This window comes from Sphaerulina musiva, assembly GCF_000320565.1.
Source record: "Sphaerulina musiva SO2202 unplaced genomic scaffold SEPMUscaffold_4, whole genome shotgun sequence".
Taxonomy (NCBI): domain Eukaryota; kingdom Fungi; phylum Ascomycota; class Dothideomycetes; order Mycosphaerellales; family Mycosphaerellaceae; genus Sphaerulina; species Sphaerulina musiva.
Window position 1 is genome coordinate 1,374,468 of NW_016017386.1, and position 24,984 is coordinate 1,399,451.

Consider the following 24,984-nt stretch of genomic DNA (forward strand, 5'->3'; position numbering starts at 1 on the left):
CTAGAGGCTGCCTGGGTTGCACCCCGAGAGCTCCAGAGCGGAGGCTACAGTAAATAAGTCTGATGTGAAGCGATGCTTGCTAGTAGTATATATGCCCCACACTTGAGCATCATCAAAGAGTTGAGGATATATTCGATTCGCGCGGCCAGTCTCTGTTGTACCTCTGTGGTCAATATTGCAAGTGCTGCTCTCATGGTTAGGCCAGTGATCTGAGCAGATGGCCATCTCTGGCGAGCCAATGTCCCTGTTTCCTGTTAATATAGCAGCTGCTATATGGAGCACCTGTCTACGGTGAATTTGCTCGTGGCTTTGTAGCTACTTCTTGATACCTCTCCACGGTCCGAGAGTCTGGGTGAAGGAGGGAAGAAGTGAAGGAGAAGCAAGTGAAGGATTGGAGAAGTGAAGAGGAGGAGATAGGAGGGATAGGTATATAAGGTGCAGGCCGGAAGAGAGAGCGAGAGTCGTGTCTTGGCACTCAAATCATCCTTGCGCCTTCGTCATCGCACACACCACCACAGAAAGGGCACGAACTTGCGAACCTCGACCACCTGAACACTCTTCACCGTCCTCGACACCACACAAACCATACCGCTTTCGATAAGGTACTCACGCCAGACGCAGCGGGGAATAACAACGGGCCGTCTCACACATGGAAGCACAAACGTAGTCGCCAGAAACACCAAAGTGCCAAGATGAGTGCTCAACCAAATGCTCAACAAGGCGGTTCGACCGAGAAGACACCTGCCAGCAGCACGGGACAGCCAAGAGGAGCCGACAGCGACGACAGTCTTCGGGACTGGGACGATGAATCAGCTGATGAAAATGGCGAGGGCAAACTTCTCTCCGGTGCTCAGGCCCAAGATCCAGAAACGCACGTCTTAGCACAGTACCAAAAGCTGGAATCACGACGAGTCGATCTGGTCGGAGACTATGCTGGAGACGAGCTGTTTTTGATTGAAGGCGACTCGATGCTGCGAAGATGCTTCGACGACGACAAGCTGGACTTCAGCCCGGGAGCACAACTGCTACACGCCGTCTACAACGTCGAGCACTTTCTGCATCAACTGGCGAAGCGAAAATGCAATTTCGATCTGATCTTCTTCAACAGCAACAGAGACCTGTGTCTGCCGCCTCTCGCAAGCACTGAAGTATCCAGCAGATACTACCTCGCCCGGTCGGCCATCATTCGTCACCTCCAAGCAAACGTGGCAAAAGTGCATCCCGACATTCGCATCAATGTGTTCGAATCATGGACGTCCAGTGGCTTCATCAAATATCTCGAGAGCACTTCTCCCTATTTCCTGATGGCACACGACGGTGCACGCGCTGTCGACCGCAAGTCGCGCACGACTGAAGACGATATCGAACCACCCTCGCCCAAGTCGCACAGGGTCGCACTCCGTCAAATGATTCTGTCCTTCATTGGGCGAGGATTCAACGTGGCACTGGTCAATGGACTTGAGTGGCGAGACACAAAGGTCATGACCATGGTGCTGGAGACTGGACGACGATCGACGCAGCTCACGAAAGGTGGGCTGAAGGTACAGCCAGGGAATGCTGTGTTGCCCACTCTAGACATTGCGGCCGATGTGGAGAAGCTCAAAGCTTTGGACAGTGGCCTGACACAGAGACAGCATCTGGCTTGCCTGACTGTGGCCACTCTGTTCCGTGATGAGTCGGAGATAGATGTGCAGATTGCTGCTCGTCTAGGCGCTGCTTTCTTGCTTCATCAGGCTTTGCTTGTGCATCTTCCGTTGTCAGGACGTCGGGTCGAGGTCGGCACGGTACATGCCAGTCTGCAGAGCCTCATCAATGCACTTGCATCCACTGCAGAAGCCATCTTGAACAGCTCTGCGTTCGATCAATTATCCGAATCTGGATCTTTGGTGGACATCTACGACTTTATCGATGGCCGCTTGTTTCTCAACGTGGCCGGCGCCAAGCCTGAGATCTCCCCTGAGGTCAAAGCGACATTTGATCAGTTACTGTCAGCGGTTCAAGCTATTTCAGAAGAAGCTGAGCTTGACCTCGATGATCTACCGGCAGGAAAATCCAACGCGCAGCCCAGTTCAATTGCTGATGTGGCCACGGCAAAGACTGTCCGAGTACTGCCATTCACCAACCAGGTATTCGACAAGCACCTGGAATTGGTCAAGATCAAGACCACATCCGCGGAGGCACCAGGATCAGCACAAGCGCAAAGAATCTTTCGAGAGGTGACCCATTGGCACAACTACAAGAAGCCCATCGTTCCGAAACCTGTAGTCGCACCCACAGACACGCGAGAGGCTCGAAAGAGGGTTCGGGAAGATCGGAGAAATCAGCTGTTCATGGCTGAAATGCGAACATATGCTGCATCCCTTACGAACGCTGTAGGCAAGAGTCTGGAGCCGGAGACGATAATCGTCGGTGCCGCCAAGCAAGCTCCAATCAAGTCCGACACTGCATCGCCGATCGACTCGGACACTGACAGCGCGAGCTCAGCGCAGAGTAAAGGCAAGCCCGGTGGCAAGAAGGGCGGTGGCAAAACGGCGCAGAAAAACGCTGGCAAGCAAGCTATGCTCAACAATATCGCAGCAGCAAAGGCGAAGAAGGACGAGAGCTCCGGCGATAAGATTCATGCTGCATGGCAGGTAGCATGTAAAGGCTTTGAGGCGGATAAAGACCCCCGAGGACGATACCGCAAGGCCAAGGAATACTTGACGAACATTCAGCCAGCATGGAGGGAAGTTTTCGGCACTGAGGGCGAGCTCTACCTGGTCAGCAATTTGCTGCACTTCTGGATCGATGCGTGCCGTCGGAAGGAGAAGAGCAGCAGGGCACAGGTTGCTGCGTTGATCTGGAGCCACGCTCGGAGCATTGCACAACATGGGCCTTTGACAAAGTCAGTTGCCAAGAATCTAGAGCTCACGCAAACCACGCTCAAGTTGCCAGCTCTGCCGCAGTACGCCGAAGCCCCTACCGATAGAAAGCTTGCTTTTGTCTTTGCCCTTTCTGGTAACGTAGATGGTTTAGCGATCGAGCTGCCATCTCGTGAATTCCAGCTTCTCGAGTGTGGACCATATCTGGAACGCAGTTTCGACTCTCGAGCGGACCCGAGAGTCGAGTTCAAGCCCGATGGCTGGCAGCGCCAGGTGCTTGATACCATTGACGCCGAAAAGAGTGCCTTTGTCGTCGCACCAACCTCGGCCGGTAAGACGTTCATCTCTTTCTACGCCATGCGCAAGGTTCTCGAGGCAGATGACGATGGAGTGCTCGTCTACGTTGCGCCCACCAAGGCTCTTGTCAACCAGATCGCAGCTGAAGTGCAAGCGAGGTACTCCAAGAAGTTCAAGTACGGCGGCAAATCCGTTTGGGCAATTCACACTCGTGATTACCGCATCAATAACCCAACTGGCTGTCAAGTGCTCGTTACTGTACCGCACGTGTTGCAGATCATGTTGCTCTCGCCTGCTCATGCGAACTCCTGGTCCGCTCGCGTGAAGCGCATTATCTTTGATGAAATCCACAGCATTGGACAAGCAGAGGATGGTGTTGTTTGGGAGCAGCTGCTTCTTATGGCGCCTTGCCCCATCATTGCACTCTCCGCCACCGTCGGCAATCCAAAAGAATTCAGCGACTGGCTCGCGGCCACGCAGCAAGCCATCGGAAAAGAGCTTGTCACTGTGCAACACCCTTACCGGTACTCGGACTTGCGCAAGTACTTCTATGTTGCACCAAAGAAGTTTGGCTTCTATGGCCTGCCACAGAAGAGAGCATTCGGATCGCTTGGTCTTGAGGGTCTGACTGGCTTTAGCTTCGTTCATCCCGTGGCAGGCCTCGTTGATAAATCCAGAGGTATCCCTCAGGACCTGTCCCTTGAACCACGGGACTGTTTCACCTTGTGGAAGGCAATGGTCAAGCTTCAGACGAAGGAACACACTGTGCCCGCCAAACTTGATCCAAGCAAAGCTTTGCCAGAGGTTTCCCGCAAGATCGATATTCTCAATTGGGAAAAGGAGCTCAAGGTCTTGCTTGGCGAGTGGCTCGAGGATTCAAGCTCGCCCTACGATGAGTTGATTAAGGAGCTTGAGAAGGATTTCCGATCCAGCGCGCGCGAAGGCCTATACACTACCGATCCTGAGCAGACCAAGGCAACTTCGAAGATCGTTGAAGAACTTCCTACCACTTCCACCCTTGCGCTTCTATGCCGTCTGCACGAGCAGGACGCGGTGCCAGCGATTTTCTTCAACTACGATCGGCACGAGTGCGAGCGCATCTGTGAAGAAGTCGTCTCACAGTTGCAGTCTGCAGAAGAGAAGCAAGTCAAGAGCGGTCCAAAATGGGCCAAGACGCTGGAGCGTTTCGAAGAGTACAAGAAAGTCAAGGCAAAGAACAACGCTCGTAACGCCAAAGCGACTTCGAAGAAAACAAAGCTGCAGGGCGAAGGCGATGAAAAGGGCAGCAAGAATGACCTCGAACGCGAAGGCGCTGATGATGGTGTATCCAAGTGGGAGTCATTCGATCCCGACGCTCCGTCTGAGAATTACCATTTCGCCGACTACACCAAGGTGCTCGCGTCGGACCTTGACATCTACGTGAAGCAATTACGCCGCCGTGAGGTGCCGGAGTATCTCATTGGTGCTCTCGCTCGCGGAGTAGGTGTGCATCATGCGGGAATGAATCGCAAGTACAGACAAGTGGTGGAGATATTGTTTCGTAAGGGCTTCTTACGTGTGATTATTGCCACTGGTACCCTTGCGCTGGGTATCAATATGCCCTGCAAGACTGTGGTCTTCTCCGGAGACTCAGTCTTCCTGACTGCACTCAACTATCGTCAGTGCGCTGGACGTGCCGGTCGTCGAGGTTTCGACTTGCTCGGCAATGTAGTCTTCCAAGGTGTTTCGAGGCAGAAGGTCTGCAGATTGTTGAGTTCCAGATTGCCAGATCTGAACGGGCACTTCCCAATCACAACCACCCTCGTGCTGAGGCTTTTCAGTCTCTTGCACGAATCGAAGAATGCCAAATACTCAGTCAACGCCATCAATGCTCTGCTATCGCAGCCGCGTATGTACATGGGCGGAGAGTCTTTTAAAGAGCAGACTATGCATCACTTGAGATTCTCGATCGAGTACCTCCGACGCCAGCAGCTGCTTGGGAACGATGGCGCGCCACTAAACTTTGCTGGCCTCGTGTCGCACTTGTACTTCACAGAGAACTCGTCGTTTGCCTTCCATGCTCTGCTTAAAGAAGGTATGTTGAAGTCACCATGAATCAATGTTGTACCCCGTGCTAATAAATGTAGGATACTTCCACGAGCTCTGTGCGAACATCGAGAAGAATGAGAAAGACACTCTGGAGACTCTCATGATGGTATTGTCACACCTATTCAGTCGTATCGAGTGCCGTCAAGCAGACGAGGAGTACCGCGAAAAAGTGGTGAAGCCATCGTCTTCGATGGTGTTCTTGCCACCAATGCCGACATCAGCCTCGAACATCCTGATCGACCACAACAAGCAGACACTCTCTGTCTACCGAGCATATGTGGAGACATTTGTGGATCAGCACATCAAGAGCGAGGATGTCATGCTACCGTTGTCGGGTATCAAGGCCGGCACAGATGGCGCAAAAGCGCCAGCGAGCATCCCATCGTTGCCGCCGTCACGTATCCGATCGTCCTTTGTGGCCCTGTCTGGGGCTGGTGATGAATTCGATAACATTCACGACTTGTGCGCCACAACTCGTGATGGCGTGTTCCTGGAGGAGGCGGTGATCCCTCACATGAATGTCTACCCCGAGGAGATGGAGGTACCTTTGAATGCGTACCTGCTCGACTTCTACAAGCACGGCGACGTGCACACGATTGAGCGCGCCAACCGCATTCGCCGATCCGAAATCTGGTTCTTGCTCAACGACTTCTCCCTCGTCTTGGCTACGATCATCACCAGTCTCATGAATTTCATGAAACTCACTGAAGCCACCGATCTCGACATGCTTGAAGTCATGGGCAACATGGACGCTCACGAAGAAGCTGAAGATGACAAAATCGCCGCCACCGAGACCGAAAGCACGATCTCCGGTCCCAGCGTGGGCGGTGATAGTGCGGTCGGTGGCCTGGTGGATCGCACTGCATCCAACACTGGTAGACCAGCTGCGCCAACCAGAAAGCAGGCGAAGAATGCCGACAGCTGGGAGGATCTTGCAGGAAGCGATGATGACGATGACGTGGAGGCTTCCTTGGAGCGTGCTGTGGGTGAAGAAGCAGAAGCTCTCGCGCAGGAGCTGGCCAACAGTGCATGGGATGGCGAGGGCGGTGAGGGATTGAAGAATGTGCTCAAGGCCTTCCAGAAGTTGCACGCGGACTTCACGGTGAAGTTCAGAGCCATGTGGGCTTAGTCTTTCTTATGGGACTTTGCGTGGCGGGAAAAGCTGATAAAAGAGTACTTAGCACGACTCCGTATAGACATCTCCTTGGAAGTGTGACATCGTGGCTTAACGGGATCTCATACAAGAAAAACAGAATCAAAACGCCCTGTAGCAGCCCCTGGGCGCTCATGCGCCTTGCTAATTCACACAGCGTCTGCCCCGTTCATGCTACCGATAAAAAACCACATGGTCTCGTCATCTTGATCTCATCATTATGGCTTATGACCAACAGGAAAAGCGCCCATCTGTGTATGCTCAACGAAGGCACACCAATTCTACCGCTTCTTTGCCGTTCCAATGTGTGTACCGACAACTTTGGTGCCAAATCCCAAGCTGGTTTTGCTATCTTGCCAATGGGCCTGCAATGGACTGAGATGCAGCAAGAGAAGAGTGCGAGACGATTTGCCTGCCGTGGAGCCGCCAAGCGACGATTGTAAGAGGTAAGTCAACTGCAAAACAAATGTTAGCCATGATCCCGGGTCGAGGAGCATTATTCTCTTCCTGACATACCTTGCTGTTCCTGTATGGCACATGGGCTTTACCGCCGCTCTTGCTACCAAGCGCAGCAATGACATCTCCGAGCGATGCCAAAGACTTATTGATGGCTTGCGTCTCCTTCAAGGCGTTGCCTTTGGCTTCGGATTGCTTGAGACGTTCACTGCCTGCCAAGTCGACCAGGTTGAGAACTCCTTCGCTGCTTTCACCCGTGGCTGCACATGTGCCCCTGAGTGTCATAATGAATATGCTGTGACTTCGCGAACTGCGCTCGTTCGCTTTGGTCGCGGCTACCCTGCGGTTCTTCGCTGCTGTGTCCAGGAGGTTGGCCACAGCTTGCTCAGTGTACGCGTTGGCTGACGTTGCGACGTCGACGACGTCCCCTTCTATGGGCGCTGCAGGTGGCCAATTTCCATGGTCGGCGGGCGGAGGCCACAGACGATTCGTCGTGAGATTCGTCACGGAAGTCTTTCCAGTGACAGCGTCATGGTGAATCTCGTGCTTCTCCTTCACTTTGCCTCGCACACTCGCCCCAAGATCATCAGCGTCATCCCAGGACTTCGCATCGCCCAATAAATCGTTCAAAGTCTCGTTGTAAACTTCAACGAAGTTGGCATCCACTGCATACTCCCATCCCTTGGTCTTCAGCCGTTGCATTTCCGCCATGAGCATGTGTATGGCGCTCGGTATGATACCATCAGGCCCACTCATCCCATACGTCTTCCCACTTCCTGTTTGACCGTAGGATAGAATGCTGACGTTGTATCCGTCCACTACAGATTGTATCAGGTCTTGACACTCCTGGAATACAGTCAAATTCGGAGTACCAGGCGTAAATACTCGATCGAAAGCGTAGTTGTGCACTTCTTTTCGGACCTCCCCCGCTGCAGACGTCGTGGATGTATGCACGACCATTTCTTTGCAACCCTCCAGAGAGTCTTCGTCCAGATAGTCGACTTTGGTCGGATCATCCTCTCCTTTTAAGAGTGGTCTGGTTCGTGCGTAGACTCGAATGTTCCCTCGCAGCTCCAGAATTGTGTTACTCAGCTTCCGCCTGAGCACCTCCTCCTTACGAAGTGTCTCCACAGCCACGTCTTTGGCCGCAACAGCCTCCTCCAGAGATTTGCGCATGTTCGTGAACTCCAGACTCTGCGCCTCTTGATTGCCTTCCAAGAAATGCGCCTTGGACACGAGAGTGTTTCTCTCTTGTTCCAATGCAGTGATCCTCGCTTCAAAGGCGGTGATTCGACTTCTCAAAGTGATCTCTGTTGCCTTGCTGGCCTCCAGCTGTCGTTGAAGATCTGCAGATCTGTCACGCAGGGATTGCACTTCTGATGCAGACTCAGTTGCTCGACTCTCTCCAGCCTGCCGGAGTTCCTCCAATTCTTTCTGCATGATTGCCTTCTCCTTTTCATGCTCTGCTCGCAATTGAGCCATTTCTTCCCAGCTTTGCGAGGTCAGGTCTGCTTCTTTATCGTTTTGCTGCCGCTCCCACGTCCTCCTAGCTTCTTCCATCTCCCTTCTGAATCGATCGGCTAACTTTTCTCTCTCCCGCTCAAATTGAAACTCCTGCTTCTCTTGCTTCAGCCGCAGCTCTGAAGATTCTTTTTCCAGTCTCCTTTCCATATCCAGCATCTCTCGCTCGTGGTCTCGACGTATCTGGCGCAGGTCGGTCGAGGTCGTGTGCAATTCGTTTCGTGTTCGTTCGAGGTCGACGGAGGAGGCCCTGAGGTCGGTTTTCAGCTCATTCTTCTCCTTCTCCAGCTCGGCGGTGCGAGCTTTGTAGATTGCCAGGGTCGATTCGATCGAGTCTTTCGCGGTATTCGCTACGTCGATGTCGCCTTTGAGCTGGATGTACATCCGCTCCATATCGTCGAGCCGTCCGTTTGTGTCCCATGCTTTAATAGGCGTTAGCTTGTCTTTGGTTAAGAAGATCGGCTGTGGTTCTCTACGCCTGGCCCTCGATACCGTGACCGGCGTACGCAGGCCAACTATCGAGGTGCTGTGTTTCACAGGCGAAGGAGAACGCAATTGCTGGGCAGATTGAGTATGGCGAAGAAGAGGGGTATCAACAGTGCGGATATGTTTGGGGATCTTGGTCGGCGACAGCTCTTCCTTGACAGGCTCAAGAGAAGGTCTATGTCGCGACGAAGTAGGGGGTATAGGCGTGAGGGATAGGCCAGCAAAAGCTGTAGCGATGGATACTTCGCGGGAAGGTTGACTGGCACCAACAGGCCCTCCTTGAGTGAACTGATCTTGCGGTGGTGGTGGTGGTGCTGAGACAGAAGAAGCGGAGCTTTGACGAGACGTAGCGACTGAGCTGGCGTCGCTCGTGTCATCGTAGATGCTCAGGTGATACTCGCCAGAGTGTTGAGACTTGGCTTGTGCAGACTGAAACTGCAGTGGGGGATCATGTTGATGATGATTTTGTGCTGGTATGTTGCTTCGAAGGCGTGTCTTTTGTAGGTGTATAGCGGTGGAGCTGGAGTTGAAGAAAAGGGCGGGAGTACCTTTGCGAGAACCCGAAAGTGCCACCTCGCCATCATCCTCGTCGTCGTAGTGTGACGATGTCGTCGTTTTCGAGACGCTGTAGCTGCTGTTCGTGCGAGGGACGAGTCCGAAGGGATTCGCCTGCCGACTAGATGGACGCGCTCCACGAAGACTGCCGGTGGCTGAGGCGATGCCAGATGCAGTTCGGGACAGATTGGAGTCGCTGGTCGCAGGTCGTGCGCCGAAGCCATTGGCGACGCTGGGCTTCGTGCGCAGAGTTCCTGAAGGCTCGCCGGCGCGCTCAGCGAGAGTCTTCCGCTTCAAGGGGGGCTCGGGCACTGCATCACATGTCAACACTGCATTCTCTCCGCTCTTATCATCGTGTGGGAAGGACGCGTCACATACAGCCGCTGACTTTGTGCTTGCTCGGTATGATGCTGCTCGGCGGTCCCATCGCGCCGCCGTGTCTGTCGTTGCCAGCCCCATGTGCGGTTCGCGCATTTTGGTCGCTCGAGGTAGTCTCTTGCAGGGCGCGGTGGAGATTGTTGAAGGCGGGAAGGCGACTGGGAGGCTTGAGACCGGAGGGCCTCGTGTTCTCGAGGGTGTCCATGGTGTTGTGCGCATGGAAAGGATGACTTGCGTTGTCGAGAGACCGCCTCGAGCGTCAGACGAGAGTGTAGGTGAGAGCGGCCAACGGGGCATTCATGGTCGCGAGTGGGAGTGAAGCTAAAGTAGTAGCCTCAGGTACCGGATACCGTATACCTTGTCAACAACATTGAACTGTGGAATAACAACAACCGCAGTTCAGGCGCGCGAGTCCGCTGCAGGGTGCATCCAATCAGAGACATTTTATCGCGGTATCACGTGACAAATTCTCTGCAGTGATTCACAATTTCAGTTTAGGGTTTAGCTTCTTTTCTTCTTACCATCTTCCTCCATCTGATAAACAACCGAATCACACGGAACTCCGCCAAGCCCCTACCTCCTACTGGACTCATCTGGCACACATCACAACGATCACTAATCAGTCAATGAACATGGCCTTGGAAAGAATGGTCCTCCTACAGCTTCATCATCCTCTGCTGAGTCTATAGTCATAACCCGCAGCAGAAGCAGAAGCGGGTGTTTTCATTGCCGAGGAAGTTGAGTTGAGCCATGTTCAATTCACTTACCTCCTACTAGTTGCTACTACCCGCAGCATTGCTTCAATACCGTCCACGCCAGAATCTCATGCTGTGTCATCAGGCTAAGAAGTCCCTGTCCCTTCGTCATATCTCCCTCTTCTCTCGCTACATGTCACGCTTCCGCATCATCGAACACATTGTGCCGGCCCAGCATACTCGAGACCGATATGCAGGCGCGGAGCTGGGACGTGAAAACGACTTACGGCTGCATGTGAAACAGTATATACCGAGAAACAACCCTACGCCCAGACCTGGAGACGTGACTATCATCGGCGCCGTAGCGAATGCCTATCCCAAGGAGATCCAAGAACCACTATGGGACGATCTACTACTGCGACTGGACTCCAAAGGTCGCAACATTCGCGCGATATGGGTGGCCGATCCAGTGAACACTGGCCACAGTGGTGTATTGAACGAAGCTATACTAGGACCTGACCCAAGCTGGCTGGATCACGGACGAGATCTGCTCTTCCTGATCAACCAGTTCCAAAGTGACATTCCTCGCCCAATTATAGGCATTGGCCACAGTATGGGCGCTTCACATCTCACACATTTGGCCCTTCTCCACCCACGATTGCTGGATGCCCTGGTGATCATGGATCCGGTCATACAACTTGTGCACGGCGACCAACAATGGGCTCAAGCTTCCACATATCGACGCGACCTCTGGCCTTCCCGTCAAGCAGCTGCGGAGAAGCTGAGATCAAGCAGAGCTTTGCAAGCCTGGGACTCACGCGTTTTGGACAAGTACATCGAATATGGACTGCGTGAACTTCCGACAGAGCTGTACCCTGACATTCCAGCAGATAGTGGATCAGATACACCAGTCACACTGCAGACTACGAAAAGCCAGGAACTCTTCAATTACATCCGGCCAATATATCATGACGATCGTATGCTTCTGAGCCCTGACGAAGTCTATCGAGACTTTCATCCCGAGGACATCATACCTGAAGCAACCTTCGCACGACATGAAAGTAAATGGCTGTATCGTCGACTACCAGAGCTTCGTCCAAGTACCTTGTTCATTTTCGGTGCCAAGTCTGAAGTCTCCTCCGCAGAAGCTATCGAAGACAAGTTAGCCATCACAGGGACTGCGCCAGGTGGAAGTGGTGGCCGGGTCAAAGGAAAAGTGCAAAGTGCCGTTCTAGATTGTGGCCACCTCGTGCCATTGGAGAGGCCAGCGGAAGCCGCAGAATTGTGTGCAACGTTTGTCCATGCAGAATTGGCGAGGTGGAAAGCTGACGAGAAGGATCGGAGACAACGGTGGGAGCAGTTCTCGAGAAAGCAGAGGGTCGAGATTAACGATTTGTGGAGGAAGAATGTTGGGCCGCCACCTGGACGAACGACGAAGCGATCTGAAGGCGAAACGAAGCTCTGAAAGTTTACCTAGCAGGATGCCGACGATGAGTCGTTTGTAGCAGGACGTAAAGAAGTAACAAATAGCAGCTCGAAATTTTGTTCTGTTTTTTCCCTCTAAGTCTTTGTTTTTCCCTTCAAGTTGAATACTTTGACAAAACCTCCTCAGTAGTCTTGACCAGCTCTTCAAATACCTGTCGCACATACTTTTCCTCTGCAAGCGGATTCGCCGACACGATGCGAATGGCATAGACACCTCCTACCACGCTCGATGTCAAGAACCACTCCTTGCGTCCATCGATGAGTTCGAACACCTCCTTGGTCACATCATTTGCGGCTTTTAACATGGGATCGTCGTCATTGGCCTTTGGTGATGGATCGGCGGAAAGGTTGATCTTGACTGGGTCTTCTTCTTGCTCCTCTGGTCGTGATGCGGATGCAGATTGCGATAGTTTGAGATTGTGCCACATGTGTGGATTGATGGTAATGACTGTGAGAGCGAAACGTGGCGGGGCGAGAATACTAAAGAGGTCTGGTCTGGAACGCACGAGATCTGCGAACAAATTCCCGAGATTGATATGATGTTGGATGTGTTCTTGCAGGCCTTTGACACCCCACGTGCGAAGAACGAACCAGATTTTGAGGGCTCGGAATCGACGGCCGAGGGGGATTTGCCAGTCGCGGTAGTCGGTCACGAGGCCGCTGTCTGTATACTCGTTTTTGAGATATGAGGGGGTAATGCTGAGGGCGTCGGTGAGATCTCTACGGTTCTGGATGTAGAGACATGAGGCGTCGAAGTTGGTGAGGAGCCATTTGTGCATGTTGAAGTTGAAGGAGTCGACCAGGGTCATTTGTTTGGAGAGATACTGGTATTCCGGTAAGACTAGGGCAGCTCCCGCGTAGGCGGCATCGCAGTGAATCCATATGTCGGGATAGTCGCGAGCAACTTCGGCGATGGCCTCGAAATCGTCGACGGCACAGACACTTGTTGCTCCGATCGATACCGTCAGATAGTAAGGGTGAAGCCCTTTGGCTTGCAGTTCCTCGATTTTGCTTCGCAGGTCGTCCCCTTTCAGAGCGTAAGCATCTCGGTGCCGCGTTTTGATACTTCGAAACCTGGTCCCAGCAATCGTTGCCGCCTTTTGCGAAGATGAATGAGTTTGATCCGAAGCCAGTGCCACAAGCTCTCCTCGCAGCTCGCAGGAACGGTCCTCGATTGCTTCTTCATCTGTCAATCCTTCTCGTGCAATCTGCCTTCGCACCCATCGTTCCCTTGCAGCCACCATCGTCGTCACAATCGCCTCTGAGGCAGACCCTTGAATCACACCACCTCCCTTGCCACTCGATAGAAACCCCTCAGGCAATGCTAGGATCTTGGCCGCCCAATCCATCACCACGGTTTCCAACTCCGTAATGGCAGGAGAACAGATCCAATTAAACGCTGGCGCAGTCAACGCAGCACTCCACAACTCACCCAACATAGCAGGATATGTCGAACTCGAGCAAAAATAGGCCATAAATTTGGGATGTTGCCAGTGAGTGAGACCAGGCATGATGGTGCGTTCAATGTCTTTCTGGATTTCGCTCCATTCTTCTCCCACCTCGGGGGCCATATTGGGAAGAAGCTGAGGGAGATAGCCAGGCGCTATACTCGGGAGCACGGGTCGGTCTACAATGTTGGAGTAATACTTTTCAATCTCGTCCAACGATGATGTCGCTGCTTCGAGGAATTGCTTGCCCGTCATGCCCAATGGTGGCACTGTGCGATGATCCAGCGTGCTTGAGCTTGTCGTGGCGTCGACGCCATTGGCTTGAGGCGGATCTGTCATTTTTCCTGCAGAAATCAAAAGTGATAACCAGTGGTATGGTCCGTAATCGAATTGAGGGACAATAGACACCTTTAGCCGGAGTTTTGAAGGAAATCTCTACTGCGTCGACTGCATTATAGCCGCGTAGCTCTCTGATTGGCTGAAATCGATATTACGTATGTCAGCTTCTGAGAGCTGCTGAATTATCAACATTGTAGTACTTTAGTCTTTCTTACTCTGAGTTCCCCAATAGGTATATATATATATATGTAGAGTTCGTACAGTTAAAAGTCAGGTAGGTATAGAGTAGTATATATATACATGTACCTATTCAGTTTATCGTTAACACGTGATTCTCGCTAAGCCGTGCATTATGGATAGGCACCTTATGTAAGGTAGGTAGTGTTGTTCTAGCCTTCTAGGAGACAATGATAATTTGAGTTTCTTAGCGCGTCCTTAGTTCGTAATTGACAACACTCAATCTCAGTTCAGGGCCCAGGCATATTGATTATTGAGCGATAGCACGTACTTACAGCCAATGTATATTGGTGAAACTTCCTCCTCTCACCCTAGACAAGGGTATGCATCGATTATGTCTCAGGGAGTGAGTTTGTACAACTATCTCAAGCAGTGCAATCAGCTTTTGGAAGTTGGCGTGGACGACGACAACATCCTGCTTCCAACGTCAGGGAAGCGCGCGATCGGAACAAATGGACTCAACGGTTGCACCTGTGTTGTCATTCTGGGAAGGTCCATCATCCTGTCGCATATCTCACCTCTCCCTGGTACCTACCAACAATTAGCCACAAGCAACCGCGACATCCCCCAGGCAAGCCACAGTCATCACGAAAACGCTATCTCTCGGGTCACGGAACTGCTTCGCAAACATGCCGACGAGTTCCCCAAGTCCAGCACATCTTGGGGAATCTTCGCCGTGAGCTCTGAAGGCCACCTCAAAAGCGTTGAAGATCAAGTACGCAATCACCTTTCTCTGCTGGGCTACTCTATTACGGCGGCATTTTATCAGGAGATTGACCCACAGAGTGTAAACCCTCTCAAGGGCGAACTTGTTGCCGTACTCAACAAATCTGGATCCGCGGAGTTGTATCTAGAGAGTGCGAAGCTGTGGCCTTCGCCGGAGTCAAGCAATCAAGTTGCCAATACTCTTGCAACCTCTTCTGGTCGCCAGTGGCCAAGCCCTACAGCAAGCTATATCTCGGGCCAGCAGCGCACATGGATGGGATACAGCCTATCCGGGCCAGAGAGCCATTTAATACTGAGCTGCGGCATTGCTGGAGAGCGGCAGAATGTAGAGGCAAGATGGACTGATGGACAGGATTATCCAATGATAAAGGATCCGGTCTGCGATAGCTGGAGTCAGACAGTAGCGCATGGAAATCACCTATGGGCGATGGTTCGCGGCCAACAAGTGAAGCTGGAGAAATGATGCAATGCATTGGCGTCTTCCTCTGTCCTTCTCTCATGGAGATACCGCCTTCTCTGATGCTTCACCGCGCCTCAGATGGCTGCAGCACCATCACTTCAAGCACTATAGGATTTACAGCTCCAAACATTATTGTCACTACTGGGAGTCTGGACTTTCCATGTCTTACAGATCATCATGGGTACACAATGCATGGTCGTATAACATTGCCAGCACACCTTCGTGATGCAGCAAACTGTTGAGGAATACCGGTCACGTGGTTCTAGGAATGCATCATCAGTCCATCAAATGTTGGCCCATGTAGGGGCCAAGCGAGATCACGCGGTTGAAGCGAAACGCGCGAGGTCCATCGACCTGCGAACATCGAAGCCTATCAATGCCTATCACCTTCAAGTCGCGATCGCTTGAAGGCTTTACCAGAGGCGCCTGCATAGCTAGAGTTTGCTACAAAAAGAGGCAGGAGGCAGGAAGTAGGAGGCGAGGCTGCGGCGCTTGATTGCAGAGGATGTTCGCTAAATAGACATGTTAGTGCCAAGAAGAAGTGGTTCTGCAAACATCGAGACGTTAAACGATGGATAGTCAGGTTGTACAAGCCAGACCAACGACATACCTACCAACCTACCTCACTACATGTACCTCGATAGAGTTCGTGTCCTCGACCTGTGGTGCTCACAATATGCGCCGGCGAGAGCAAGTCACTACACGAGACTTTTCGTGGTCTGCGTCAGTAAAGCGTGCGGTCTTTCGCGAAGAGAGGTGGGCATGGCTGTTCGTCAGATATTGACGTTTGAGGATTGCGCTTAAGAAGTACAAGTCAGGTACTATTAATTGGCGCGGGCCGATTGGATCCCCACCAACCACCAGGCCCACCCCACATTGCTTCTTGGCGTTATTCTCCAGTCCCTCTACTGGAGGAATGGGATCTAATTAGGTACGACGGCGAACAATGACATGTTCCACCAGGCGGATCCATCCAGAACCATCGATATACATGTTGCCATCAACACTCGGAAGAGATGAGCGGGTTGAGGTCGCCGCTCGGCCTCGAATGCAGCCCGAATGTACGGCAGCATATTTCGGCTGGCGGGGACAAACAGTCTTGCACTGTGAAACGTTCACCCCATATAACTTATGCCTGAGTAGATGGCCTGAAGTCCGGCAGCAGGGCGATACCTCCCAGTGTATGGTTGAGGAGACCCGTAAGAGCTACATGTATACAGCCTACGGTGCTTTCCGTCTCTGAATGTAGCTGCGTTTCTCAACTGACAACAGCTTCATCTGACTACACACCCATCAAGTGCAATGACGGATCCACGGACGAACTCAGCTTGGATACTCGGCGACAAGTTCGACCAAGTCTACCCTCATCTCGGCTCAATCTCGAAGTTATGGTACAAGAAATGGAAGTTCCCCTGTGAACGTTCCTTGTATCCTTTTCATGATGGCAAATTCGAAGATTTTGCACCCGTATTCGAGTCCCTGATCGAGAAAGGTATACACGATGGCTATACCGATGCATATACTCAAGAGTTTGTACCTACAGCCGAAGCGCTCGTAAAGGTTGCGGATCAGAAGCTCGAGATAGGAGAGAAAGAGGAAGCGATCGGAATCTACTTGAGGGCATGTGCGGTCTACAGGATCGCCAGATTCCCGTACATCAACAGCGACCTGAAGAGGGATATCTATACTGCACAAAAGAAGGCGTACTTGAAAGCTGCAGCACTATTCGAGGTCCCGATTGAGGACGTCGAAATTCCACATACCGCTGGCACCGCGGAAGATGAGGGGAACAAAGTGCCGTTGTATGTCCGCATACCGCCCAGCGCAAGCAAAGACGAGCCTGTGCCATCGGTCATCTTGATGTGCGGACTAGACGGACATCGACCAGACAATACTGTAAGGAGTGATGAATTCCTCAAAAGAGGCTGGGCGAGTGTGATTGCGGGTAGGTATCTTGACCTCAATGTGCCTCACATCTGTTGACAAACTTGTTCCATTAGACATCCCCGGCACAGCCGATTGTCCCGCCCTCCGCTCTGATCCGACCAGCGCCGACCGCCTTTGGACTTCCGTTCTCGACTGGATGCAGGCGCAAGGGCGCTTCAACATGTCCAAGATTATGGTATGGGGTCTTTCTGCAGGCGGCTATAACGCGATTCGCGCTGCACATACTCACGCCAATCGCCTTCTTGGCTCGGTAGGCCAAGGAGCCGGCACTCACCATTTCTTCAGTCGTGGATGGCTCGAAAAGGCCGCACATCATGAGTATCCTTGGACTGGACTTCCAGCCTTGAAAGAGAAGTTCGGGTATAAGAGCGAAGAAGATATGATGGCGAATGCACAGAAGGACTTCTCGCTGGTTGAGACTAAGATTGTGGACAAGCAGAGCTGCAGATTGCTGCTTGTGAATGGGACGCATGATGGTTTGATGCCGATCGAGGACAGTATGCTCATGATGGAATATGGCAGGCCGAAGGAGGCGAGATTCTTTACTGGATTGTTGCATATGGGATACCCCCCTGCAAATGGAGCCGTGTACCCATGGATGGAAGAGGTCATGGGAAGTGTGCCATGAAGATGGCAAAAATAAGTGCAATGGGCGCAGCAGTGCACACATGCGTGCTGGCAGATTACTCAAAAGGCGGAGCACGATGTACCTATGCAAATAGCCAGGGTTGACCAGGAGCACATGTATGCTTGCGCTGTATACAATAATGTACATGCACCGAGGCCACTTTCGCTACGAATGTTCCCGCGGACTGGCACGACACGTCTTGTGACGTCGAACTGCCACGCTCCTAGTGGTATGCAAGCACTGCAGCTACCCTTGAGCTTGAGCTTCCATTCATGCTACAAGCGAGCGCGCGACTTCTTGACTTGGAGTCGGTGTGGTCTCAAGCTGATGCACACCCATACGGATATTAATATACCTACAACAGCATTCAACTGATGGAGTTACGGTTGAGCACTGCTGGAGCCATCATCTTCCACCCCTCCACAAAAGACTCAGCGAAGCAACATGTCTGCGAACACGCAACGAATGTTCAATCAGCTATCTCTGTCCCGATTGCCATGTTGTTCTCCACTTCGATCGATCAAGGGACCAAGAACAACAACAGCAACAGCAGCAGCAGCTACAGCAGGTCGGCACGAGGTGGACGAGAAGGACAAGCAGAAGCAGAAAACGACTAGTCTCGAAAGTGCTAGCAGCAGCTCGATAAATCATACCTCGGGATCTGGAACAGACGATTCGACAGATTCAGGCAAGACGAGCTTCGCGAAGGAGGATGGGAGGATCGAAGCCTGGTGGAAGACGATGCCCTCCGATGGTACGACGCAGCAAGGCGAGGCGCGAGTATCATGAAATTGAGACTTGAACAAGGGCACACGGCAGGAGTATGCGATGCACCGGACCAGAGAATGCTTTACGAAATAAATGGCGAATCCGAGATTTTCCGTGGAATAGAGGGAGCTGTATGCAGCATCATTTGACCTTTGTCAAGGGTGGCAAGCTGGACAGACTGCCTTCTGCGCTCCTGTTCATGACAAGACAACTGGTTCCTGACTATGCAAGAAGGGACTTGAAGACTTTCAGTGCTTCTCCTGTCCATATAGCCGTGCTGGCGGTTTCGGTGTGAGGTCAGCATCACACTGCGCTTGCTTGATTCAATTATCCCACGGCATCTTCAACACATTGGTCCCTGCCAGCGCTCCTTGGTCGTAATATTCCGTCCTCTCCTTTCTCTTCTGCTCAACCTTCTCGTCATGCAGTCTCCGCATCTCTTCGACCTTTGCACTCCTCTTCTTCTTCCGTCTCGCGTTCTTCTCGCGCACTCTCTCTTCTTCTTTCAATTTCATATCGATGGCTCTTTTGGTCTCCGTATCCAGAGTCCAAGGTTTATTCAGCACTTTCCGCTTCCACTCCGCGACCTTGCTCCAATAAACCGCCTCATCGTGTGTATCCTTGACAAAATTGAACCTCTGCGCAATCAACTGTCGAGATGTGTTATACTTTTCCACTTTCCCTTCAGCAATTACCACACTGCCAATCTCAACTCTCTTTCCCCTGATGTATACGGCTGGAAGGCCCATTTCAATTATTGCCTCGACATGATCCAGTGTGGTCTTGGTTGAGTAGACCGCGCCACTCGGCGCTCTGTGTGCCACCGGCCTCTCCAGCTTCACCTCCATGTTCGCTCCACTCCCATCGTCCACAGTCAAGAGGATGAACTTTCCGCCCGCTACCATGTCGACCTGAGCTACATACCCGACTATACGGATGAACTGAATGGGATGGTTCAGCCAAAACCAGACATGTTGACCTTGAAAGTGGAATTCTTCGCGGAGGTTGGTGTATATGTCGAGGATGGTGAGCTTGTTCCAGCGATTCCAGGTTGGAGAGGCGGAGAAGTAGCAGGCGGGGTGGATGGTAGCCTGATGTGGGCCAGCGGTGGTCATGTCATTGTCGTTGTCCTGTTATAGCTACATGTAAGCGGTACAAAGTAGGTAGACGGAAAGTGGAGTGAGCCGTGCGTCACGTCACGCGTCACGTCAGACGCGACTCCGACGCGTTCCTTGTGACTTCCACATCAATCTCGATCTCACTCCTCTCTGCCCTTTTTCCAGATAGCGCAACCACGACTTATACCAGATACTACTTCGAACGTGATCTTCCAAATTCCGCTTGATATCACGAGAAGTACCGACATATCTTCCCCATAATGCCCAAACGCAAGCAGCAGGACGACGATGAGGTCGAAGAGGAGCTCGAAGAGGAGCTCGAGGAAGAGCTCGAGGAAGACCAAGAGATGCCCACATCCATCAACCCATACCACGTTCTCGATATTCCTGTAGACGCATCTCAATCAGACATCAAATCCGCGTACCGCAAAGCCGCGCTCAAATCTCATCCGGACAAAGTTCCAGAAGAGCACAAGGAATCCGCTCACAAAGAGTTCCAACAGGTCGCTTTCGCATATGCTATTCTATCGGATGAACGGAGACGGAAACGATACGACACTACAGGATCCACCGAAGAGAGCTTGGACATCGAAGATGATGATTTCAATTGGGCGGACTTCTTCAGAGCACAATTCAAGGATGTGGTGACCGACGAGAAGATAGAGAGTTTTGCGAATGAGTACAGAGGGAGTGAGGAGGAGAAATTGGCTGTGCTGGAGGCCTACACGAAGTGCAAGGGAGCGATGCGGAAGGTCTATGAATATGTCATGTTGAGCGATATGAGCGTGGACGAGGAGAGATTTCGCGAGATCATAGATGACGCTATTGAGAGCGGAGAAGTTGAGGACTTTCCAAAGTACTCTGGAGAGAGTGAAAAGGCGAGGAAGGCGAGGATTGCAAAGGCGAAGAGGGAGAAGGAGCAAGAAGCCGCGGAAGCGGTGGAGTTGCAAGAAGAGATCGTGAAGAAGAATAAGAAACCCAAGGACAGCAGTGGTGATATGCGAGGGCTAGGTGATCTGGCCTCTCTAATCAAGCAAAGGCAACAGGGACGGGCGGAGACTTTCTTCGATAAGCTAGAAGCGAAGTATACGGCTCAAGAAAAGGGCGGGAAGAAGGGGAAGGGGAAGGCAGCCTCTGCTGTTGCGCCGGACGAGCCGCCCGAAGAAGCGTTTGCTGCTATGCGGAAGAGGGCTGATGCAGTTGGGGGCGCTAGGAAGAAGAGTAAAACGCGAAAGTGAGCAGGCCTCGTCAGGCCGTGTGTTGAGTATAGCATGACATTTTGATACGAAAGCACGACACCCAGGCTATGTCATACATGGTTAACAATCAGGGAGAACTGGAAATGTCAGATCACATTCGCCAGTCACTCTCATCTCCACCCTCATCAACTCTCGCCACCGCTCCACTGACCAGACTACTACTTGCCAAAGACTGCAGACTTGGAAGCGTGCAGGGATGCACATCGCGCACTAGGAACCCTTCACTGTCCAGCAGCAGCCCTCTTGATAGCCTCAGCAACTTCCGCCGGCTTTGTCATGAATGGAGAATGTCCAGTGTCGACTGTCTCCGTCTTGATCGGAACTCCCTGCGCAGTTCCCGTAACCATCAACTCCTGGATTTGCAGAGGTATAGCAGCATCTTGCTTGCAATACAGATAGGTTGAGGGCACATCCCTCCATGCTGCATACGTCAGCGGCGAGTGGAACACCTGGTAACTGAAAGGTAGCAGGTTTGCGATGGCAGCCTGCTGGTCAGCTTCCGGCATATCGTTATAGAAGATTTCCGCAGGCCGGTCAGGGTTCACTTCGGTCCTCGCTTCATTGATGTTGAACCAAGGCAGATCATTACCACCGAACGCTGAGATCAGGGTTTGTCCCTCGGGGATGATGAAGGCGGCGAGGAAGAATAAGTGGGTGACTCCGCCCGACTGACCAGCAGCCTTTCGAGATTTGAGGTCCAGTCCTTTGATGGCTTCTGAGGCCGGGATGCTGCCATACGAATGTGCTACGACTACCACATTCTGTCCTGCATTGGCTGAGGCTTCAATGTGCTTTCGAATCTCATCGACGTCGGGATTGAAGTTCTTCAGATGCTCTTTTGGGCCGATTGAAGGGAGAGAGACGAGATCAGTCTTGTAGCCGGCCGCTTCGAGCTGTTGGACGACTGGCTGGAAAACGCTCGGTATGTGCCAAGCTCCTGGTACGAAGAGGATTGTCGTTGAGCTTGCCATGGCCGTTTATTGTGAGTCTTGCCTTGTCCTAGAAATCTTGGGACGTTCCTGATGCTTCTAGCTGATCGATCTCAAAGGTGCAGGGACTTGCTTCAATCTCTGTCGTACTTCTAGAAGGAAAGGAGAGAGCTTCCACTTCTATATGACCTTGAGCCAGGGGGGCTATTGGAGCGGCTCGGAATTGGGCCATCGGCTTATCGGTTGCAAAGACAGGGCGTTCATGATAGCAGACCAGGGGCTATAGGCACAGAGATCGTGTCTTATAGCACCAGCAGAGTCTTCGGCTCGTTCTTCAGGGGTCAGGCCTGTGACAGATGCGGAGAAGGTTGTGGAGTTCGTGGAGCTACATATCATGGAGTAACTGGAGTTCGTGTACTTCGTCGAGCTTGGACAAATTTCAGCCGGTCGGGTACAGATTTGGTTTCCTTCGTCGAAACTCAATACGCTGGATATGCAAGGGCTATATAGCCCCACATCCGTCCACACCCCTGAATTTGCCAAGATTTTCACCCCCCATGCTTGCTGAGTCCAGCATTATCCAAGACTCGGAATCATCGCTTTGAGTATCCGAGCATCAATCCTTCATACGCTCCAAGAACAATATCCGAACGATCACTCAGCACCCTGTGATTTACAGACCGTCCTTCCTCTCCAGTTCCTCCCAGCCAAACATACGTGGCAAGTTTGCCATCATCGTGTTTTCCTCCGCCAGGAATTGGCGGCAGTGGAAAGACGACATTTTCGTTCCCGGTCAGATTGAGTATGACCAGAATGGCTTTTTCATTACTCTCATTCCTTGTTAATATAGGCTTCTTCCAATACGCCATCACTTCGTATTCATCATCATCATCAAGCCTTTCATCATGACTGACGATTTCGAAGTCTCCCAAAATCATCGTCTCGGGATGTTTCTGTCGGAATGATATTTGCTTCCGCCAGAAATTCAAGACAGAATCTGGATCAGAGTTTTGCTGTTCAATGTTACAACTCTCCGAATCTGTGTTCATAGGACTCCACGTATGGCCTTCTTCGGCGTCCGAGAATCCAGCGTTCGGTCTTGAAGATGCTGACGTCCACGGTAAAGGCATTCTGGCATGATCTCTGGCTTTCATTCGGATTTGCTCTTCAAAATCGGACATATCAACGTCTGAGTAGTCCTCAGCAGAGTGTGCAAGACGACGAGAACGATAACACGCCTCCCAGGCTTTCTTCGTCTCTACATCAGGGTATTTTTCGATCGAGATCTCGTCTGAGAGGTTGACAAGTCCAAGTTCCTGCCCTTGATAGATGAACAACGTCCCGCTGAGCGTCGTTTGCAGCAATGCCAACATCTTTGCTACCTTGCATCGATTTTTGGAGCTTCCATCTCCAAACCTCGAAATCGACCTCGCAGTGTCATGGCTCTCCAGCCAAACAGTATTCCAGCCACCTTTCGAAAAAGCCAGCTCTGTCTGCCACTTTGTGACAATCTTCTTCACCTTCCTCAAGATGTCCTCTTTCGAACTCAAAGAGGCACTAAACTTTCCACTCAGACCGGAGTCAACATCGAAGAGATCATACTGATATACCATATTCAGCTCTTTCCTCCCCGGTTCGACATAGCACCTCACTTCTTTCGGCTCCGAAGTCACAATGACCTCCCCAACAGCCATTCGCTCATCTTGTTCAGAGTATCGATCGAGAACCTCTTCTCGCATCTCCCTCAAAAATTCATGAACCCGGGGTCCATTACAATAAAGCCCATATGCAGGCTGCTCAAATACCTTCTCATTCACACTCTCCGCATTCCATAATTCCAGATCCTCAGCTTTGGATATGATATTGATGACATCCAACCTAAAACCCGCGACACCTTTCTCCAGCCAAAATCGCATCTCATCATACACTGCCTCACGCACTTCAGGATTCGACCAATTGAGATCCGGTTGTTCTTTGGAAAAGATACGAAGATACCACTCATCCGTCCCTTCATCATACGTCCACGCCGAGCCCGTGAAGATACTTTCCCAATTATTCGGTGGAATATGCTGCTTTCTTCCATCCTCCTTCGAATCATCGTGGCCGCCTTTACGCCAAATATACCAATCCCTTTTGGAGTTCGTCAGACTACTGCGACTCTCTTGGAACCACGCATGTTGGTCGGAAGTGTGGTTCACAACCATATCCATGATCAGTTTTATGCCGACTCTGTTCAATTCTGCGATCAAATGTTCCAGATCTTCGACGGTCCCGTATTGGCGGTCGACCTCTCGATAGTCGACTACGTCGTAGCCCATGTCTATCTTCCCGGACTTGTGGCAGGCTGCGAGCCAGACTGCGTTGATGCCGAGAGAGGCTAAGTATGGGATCTTGGATATGATTCCTGGTATGTCCCCGATACCATCGCTGTTGGAGTCTTTGAAAGAGGATGGGTAGAGCTCGTAGATGGTTGCGGTCTGCCACCATTTGGGCTTGCTGGAAGTGTGGGTTGGCATGATGGCTTTCGAGTGGCACTGACGTGGAGAGCGAGAACTCTAGGACTCTGACCAGAACATGTGCATATCTGCGGTTGTTTCAAGGAAACTAACATTATAAAAGATTCTCTATTGGATGTTGCTCGAGATGTCGCGCCACGCTGTCACGCTTGCTTGCCTGCTTGCTTGGTTGCTTGCTTACCAAACCGATGCGGTGTGACTTGAGCTCGTGAGACTTCGGAATCTGATGAATACCAGCAAAATCGGCCAAGCGATGAAAGCTGTGCTGCAGTCCTCATGTCTTAGCATTCAGTAGCAAGAACCGTTCAGCGCCAGAAACTCCAGTGATACTTTCTCTCCCCCTTCGCCAAAGCGAATGGCTTCTTTTGATCAGTCGATGCCTCTTACGTCTTACTACAGCCTATTTTCATACAGGTGTCCAGCGCAGAAGCATGCCGCAACATACGCGATAGTGGCCGCACCCACGATTGAGGCAGTGTTGGGTTCGGAATTGGAAGAGCCAGCTTCGCATGAACATGTTCAATATAATGTGCACGTCGGATACGTTCAGTGTCCTTCAGTACTTCCCATCAGCATTTGAATACTTACCACTGTCTCTCATGTGTTGAGGCTCGATATTCTTCAAATAGCAAAG

At 51.8% G+C, this 24,984-nt stretch overlaps 11 protein-coding genes across 11 annotated transcripts; 6 read left to right on the plus strand and 5 right to left on the minus strand.

Moving 5' to 3' along the window:
* The first annotated feature begins 593 nt into the window (after window positions 1-593).
* On the plus strand, window positions 594-10,104 carry SEPMUDRAFT_125293 (P-loop containing nucleoside triphosphate hydrolase protein). The gene is made up of 5 exons (XM_016901970.1): window positions 594-5,232; window positions 5,285-6,854; window positions 6,916-8,798; window positions 9,411-9,728; window positions 9,796-10,104. Exons 1-2 carry the CDS (start codon window positions 693-695, stop codon window positions 6,373-6,375), a joined length of 5,631 nt encoding a protein of 1,876 aa, XP_016761663.1. The 5' UTR covers window positions 594-692; the 3' UTR covers window positions 6,376-6,854; window positions 6,916-8,798; window positions 9,411-9,728; window positions 9,796-10,104.
* Window positions 6,681-10,103, minus strand: SEPMUDRAFT_64558 (kinesin-domain-containing protein; the record flags this gene model as incomplete). The annotated part of the gene is given in 4 exon segments (XM_016909683.1): window positions 6,681-6,902; window positions 6,916-8,798; window positions 9,411-9,728; window positions 9,796-10,103. The coding sequence occupies 4 exon segments, from the start codon at window positions 9,998-10,000 to the stop codon at window positions 6,681-6,683; spliced, it is 2,628 nt and encodes an 875-aa protein (XP_016761664.1). The 5' UTR covers window positions 10,001-10,103.
* Window positions 10,105-10,389: 285 nt separating the features above from the next.
* Window positions 10,390-13,742, minus strand: SEPMUDRAFT_84477 (Pyridoxal_deC-domain-containing protein). The gene has a single exon (XM_016910353.1). The coding sequence runs from the start codon at window positions 13,676-13,678 to the stop codon at window positions 12,071-12,073; it is 1,608 nt and encodes a 535-aa protein (XP_016761665.1). The 5' UTR covers window positions 13,679-13,742; the 3' UTR covers window positions 10,390-12,070.
* Window positions 10,684-11,955, plus strand: SEPMUDRAFT_107541 (toxin biosynthesis protein; the record flags this gene model as incomplete). The annotated part of the gene is made up of 1 exon (XM_016900686.1): window positions 10,684-11,955. One exon carries the CDS (start codon window positions 10,684-10,686, stop codon window positions 11,953-11,955), a length of 1,272 nt encoding a protein of 423 aa, XP_016761666.1.
* A 537-nt stretch (window positions 13,743-14,279) lies between the features above and the next one.
* On the plus strand, window positions 14,280-15,188 carry SEPMUDRAFT_42910 (uncharacterized protein; the record flags this gene model as incomplete). The annotated part of the gene is made up of 1 exon (XM_016908878.1): window positions 14,280-15,188. One exon carries the CDS (start codon window positions 14,280-14,282, stop codon window positions 15,186-15,188), a length of 909 nt encoding a protein of 302 aa, XP_016761667.1.
* A 1,170-nt stretch (window positions 15,189-16,358) lies between these two features.
* On the plus strand, window positions 16,359-18,152 carry SEPMUDRAFT_148802 (pigment biosynthesis protein Ayg1). Its single transcript, XM_016905155.1, has 2 exons — window positions 16,359-17,130; window positions 17,186-18,152. The coding sequence occupies exons 1-2, from the start codon at window positions 16,488-16,490 to the stop codon at window positions 17,758-17,760; spliced, it is 1,218 nt and encodes a 405-aa protein (XP_016761668.1). The 5' UTR covers window positions 16,359-16,487; the 3' UTR covers window positions 17,761-18,152.
* A 39-nt stretch (window positions 18,153-18,191) lies between these two features.
* Window positions 18,192-19,592, minus strand: SEPMUDRAFT_148803 (uncharacterized protein). Its single transcript, XM_016905156.1, has one exon. The coding sequence runs from the start codon at window positions 19,431-19,433 to the stop codon at window positions 18,852-18,854; it is 582 nt and encodes a 193-aa protein (XP_016761669.1). The 5' UTR covers window positions 19,434-19,592; the 3' UTR covers window positions 18,192-18,851.
* On the plus strand, window positions 18,205-18,549 carry SEPMUDRAFT_116583 (uncharacterized protein; the record flags this gene model as incomplete). The annotated part of the gene is made up of 1 exon (XM_016901273.1): window positions 18,205-18,549. The coding sequence occupies one exon, from the start codon at window positions 18,205-18,207 to the stop codon at window positions 18,547-18,549; it is 345 nt and encodes a 114-aa protein (XP_016761670.1).
* Window positions 19,593-19,826: 234 nt separating the features above from the next.
* On the plus strand, window positions 19,827-20,942 carry SEPMUDRAFT_148804 (DnaJ-domain-containing protein). Its single transcript, XM_016905157.1, has one exon. The coding sequence runs from the start codon at window positions 19,907-19,909 to the stop codon at window positions 20,882-20,884; it is 978 nt and encodes a 325-aa protein (XP_016761671.1). The 5' UTR covers window positions 19,827-19,906; the 3' UTR covers window positions 20,885-20,942.
* A 184-nt stretch (window positions 20,943-21,126) lies between these two features.
* Window positions 21,127-21,876, minus strand: SEPMUDRAFT_42883 (alpha/beta-hydrolase; the record flags this gene model as incomplete). Its single annotated transcript, XM_016908877.1, has 1 exon — window positions 21,127-21,876. The coding sequence occupies one exon, from the start codon at window positions 21,874-21,876 to the stop codon at window positions 21,127-21,129; it is 750 nt and encodes a 249-aa protein (XP_016761672.1).
* A 551-nt stretch (window positions 21,877-22,427) lies between these two features.
* Window positions 22,428-24,350, minus strand: SEPMUDRAFT_107549 (glycoside hydrolase family 13 protein; the record flags this gene model as incomplete). The annotated part of the gene is made up of 1 exon (XM_016900687.1): window positions 22,428-24,350. The coding sequence occupies one exon, from the start codon at window positions 24,348-24,350 to the stop codon at window positions 22,428-22,430; it is 1,923 nt and encodes a 640-aa protein (XP_016761673.1).
* Window positions 24,351-24,984: the final 634 nt, after the last annotated feature.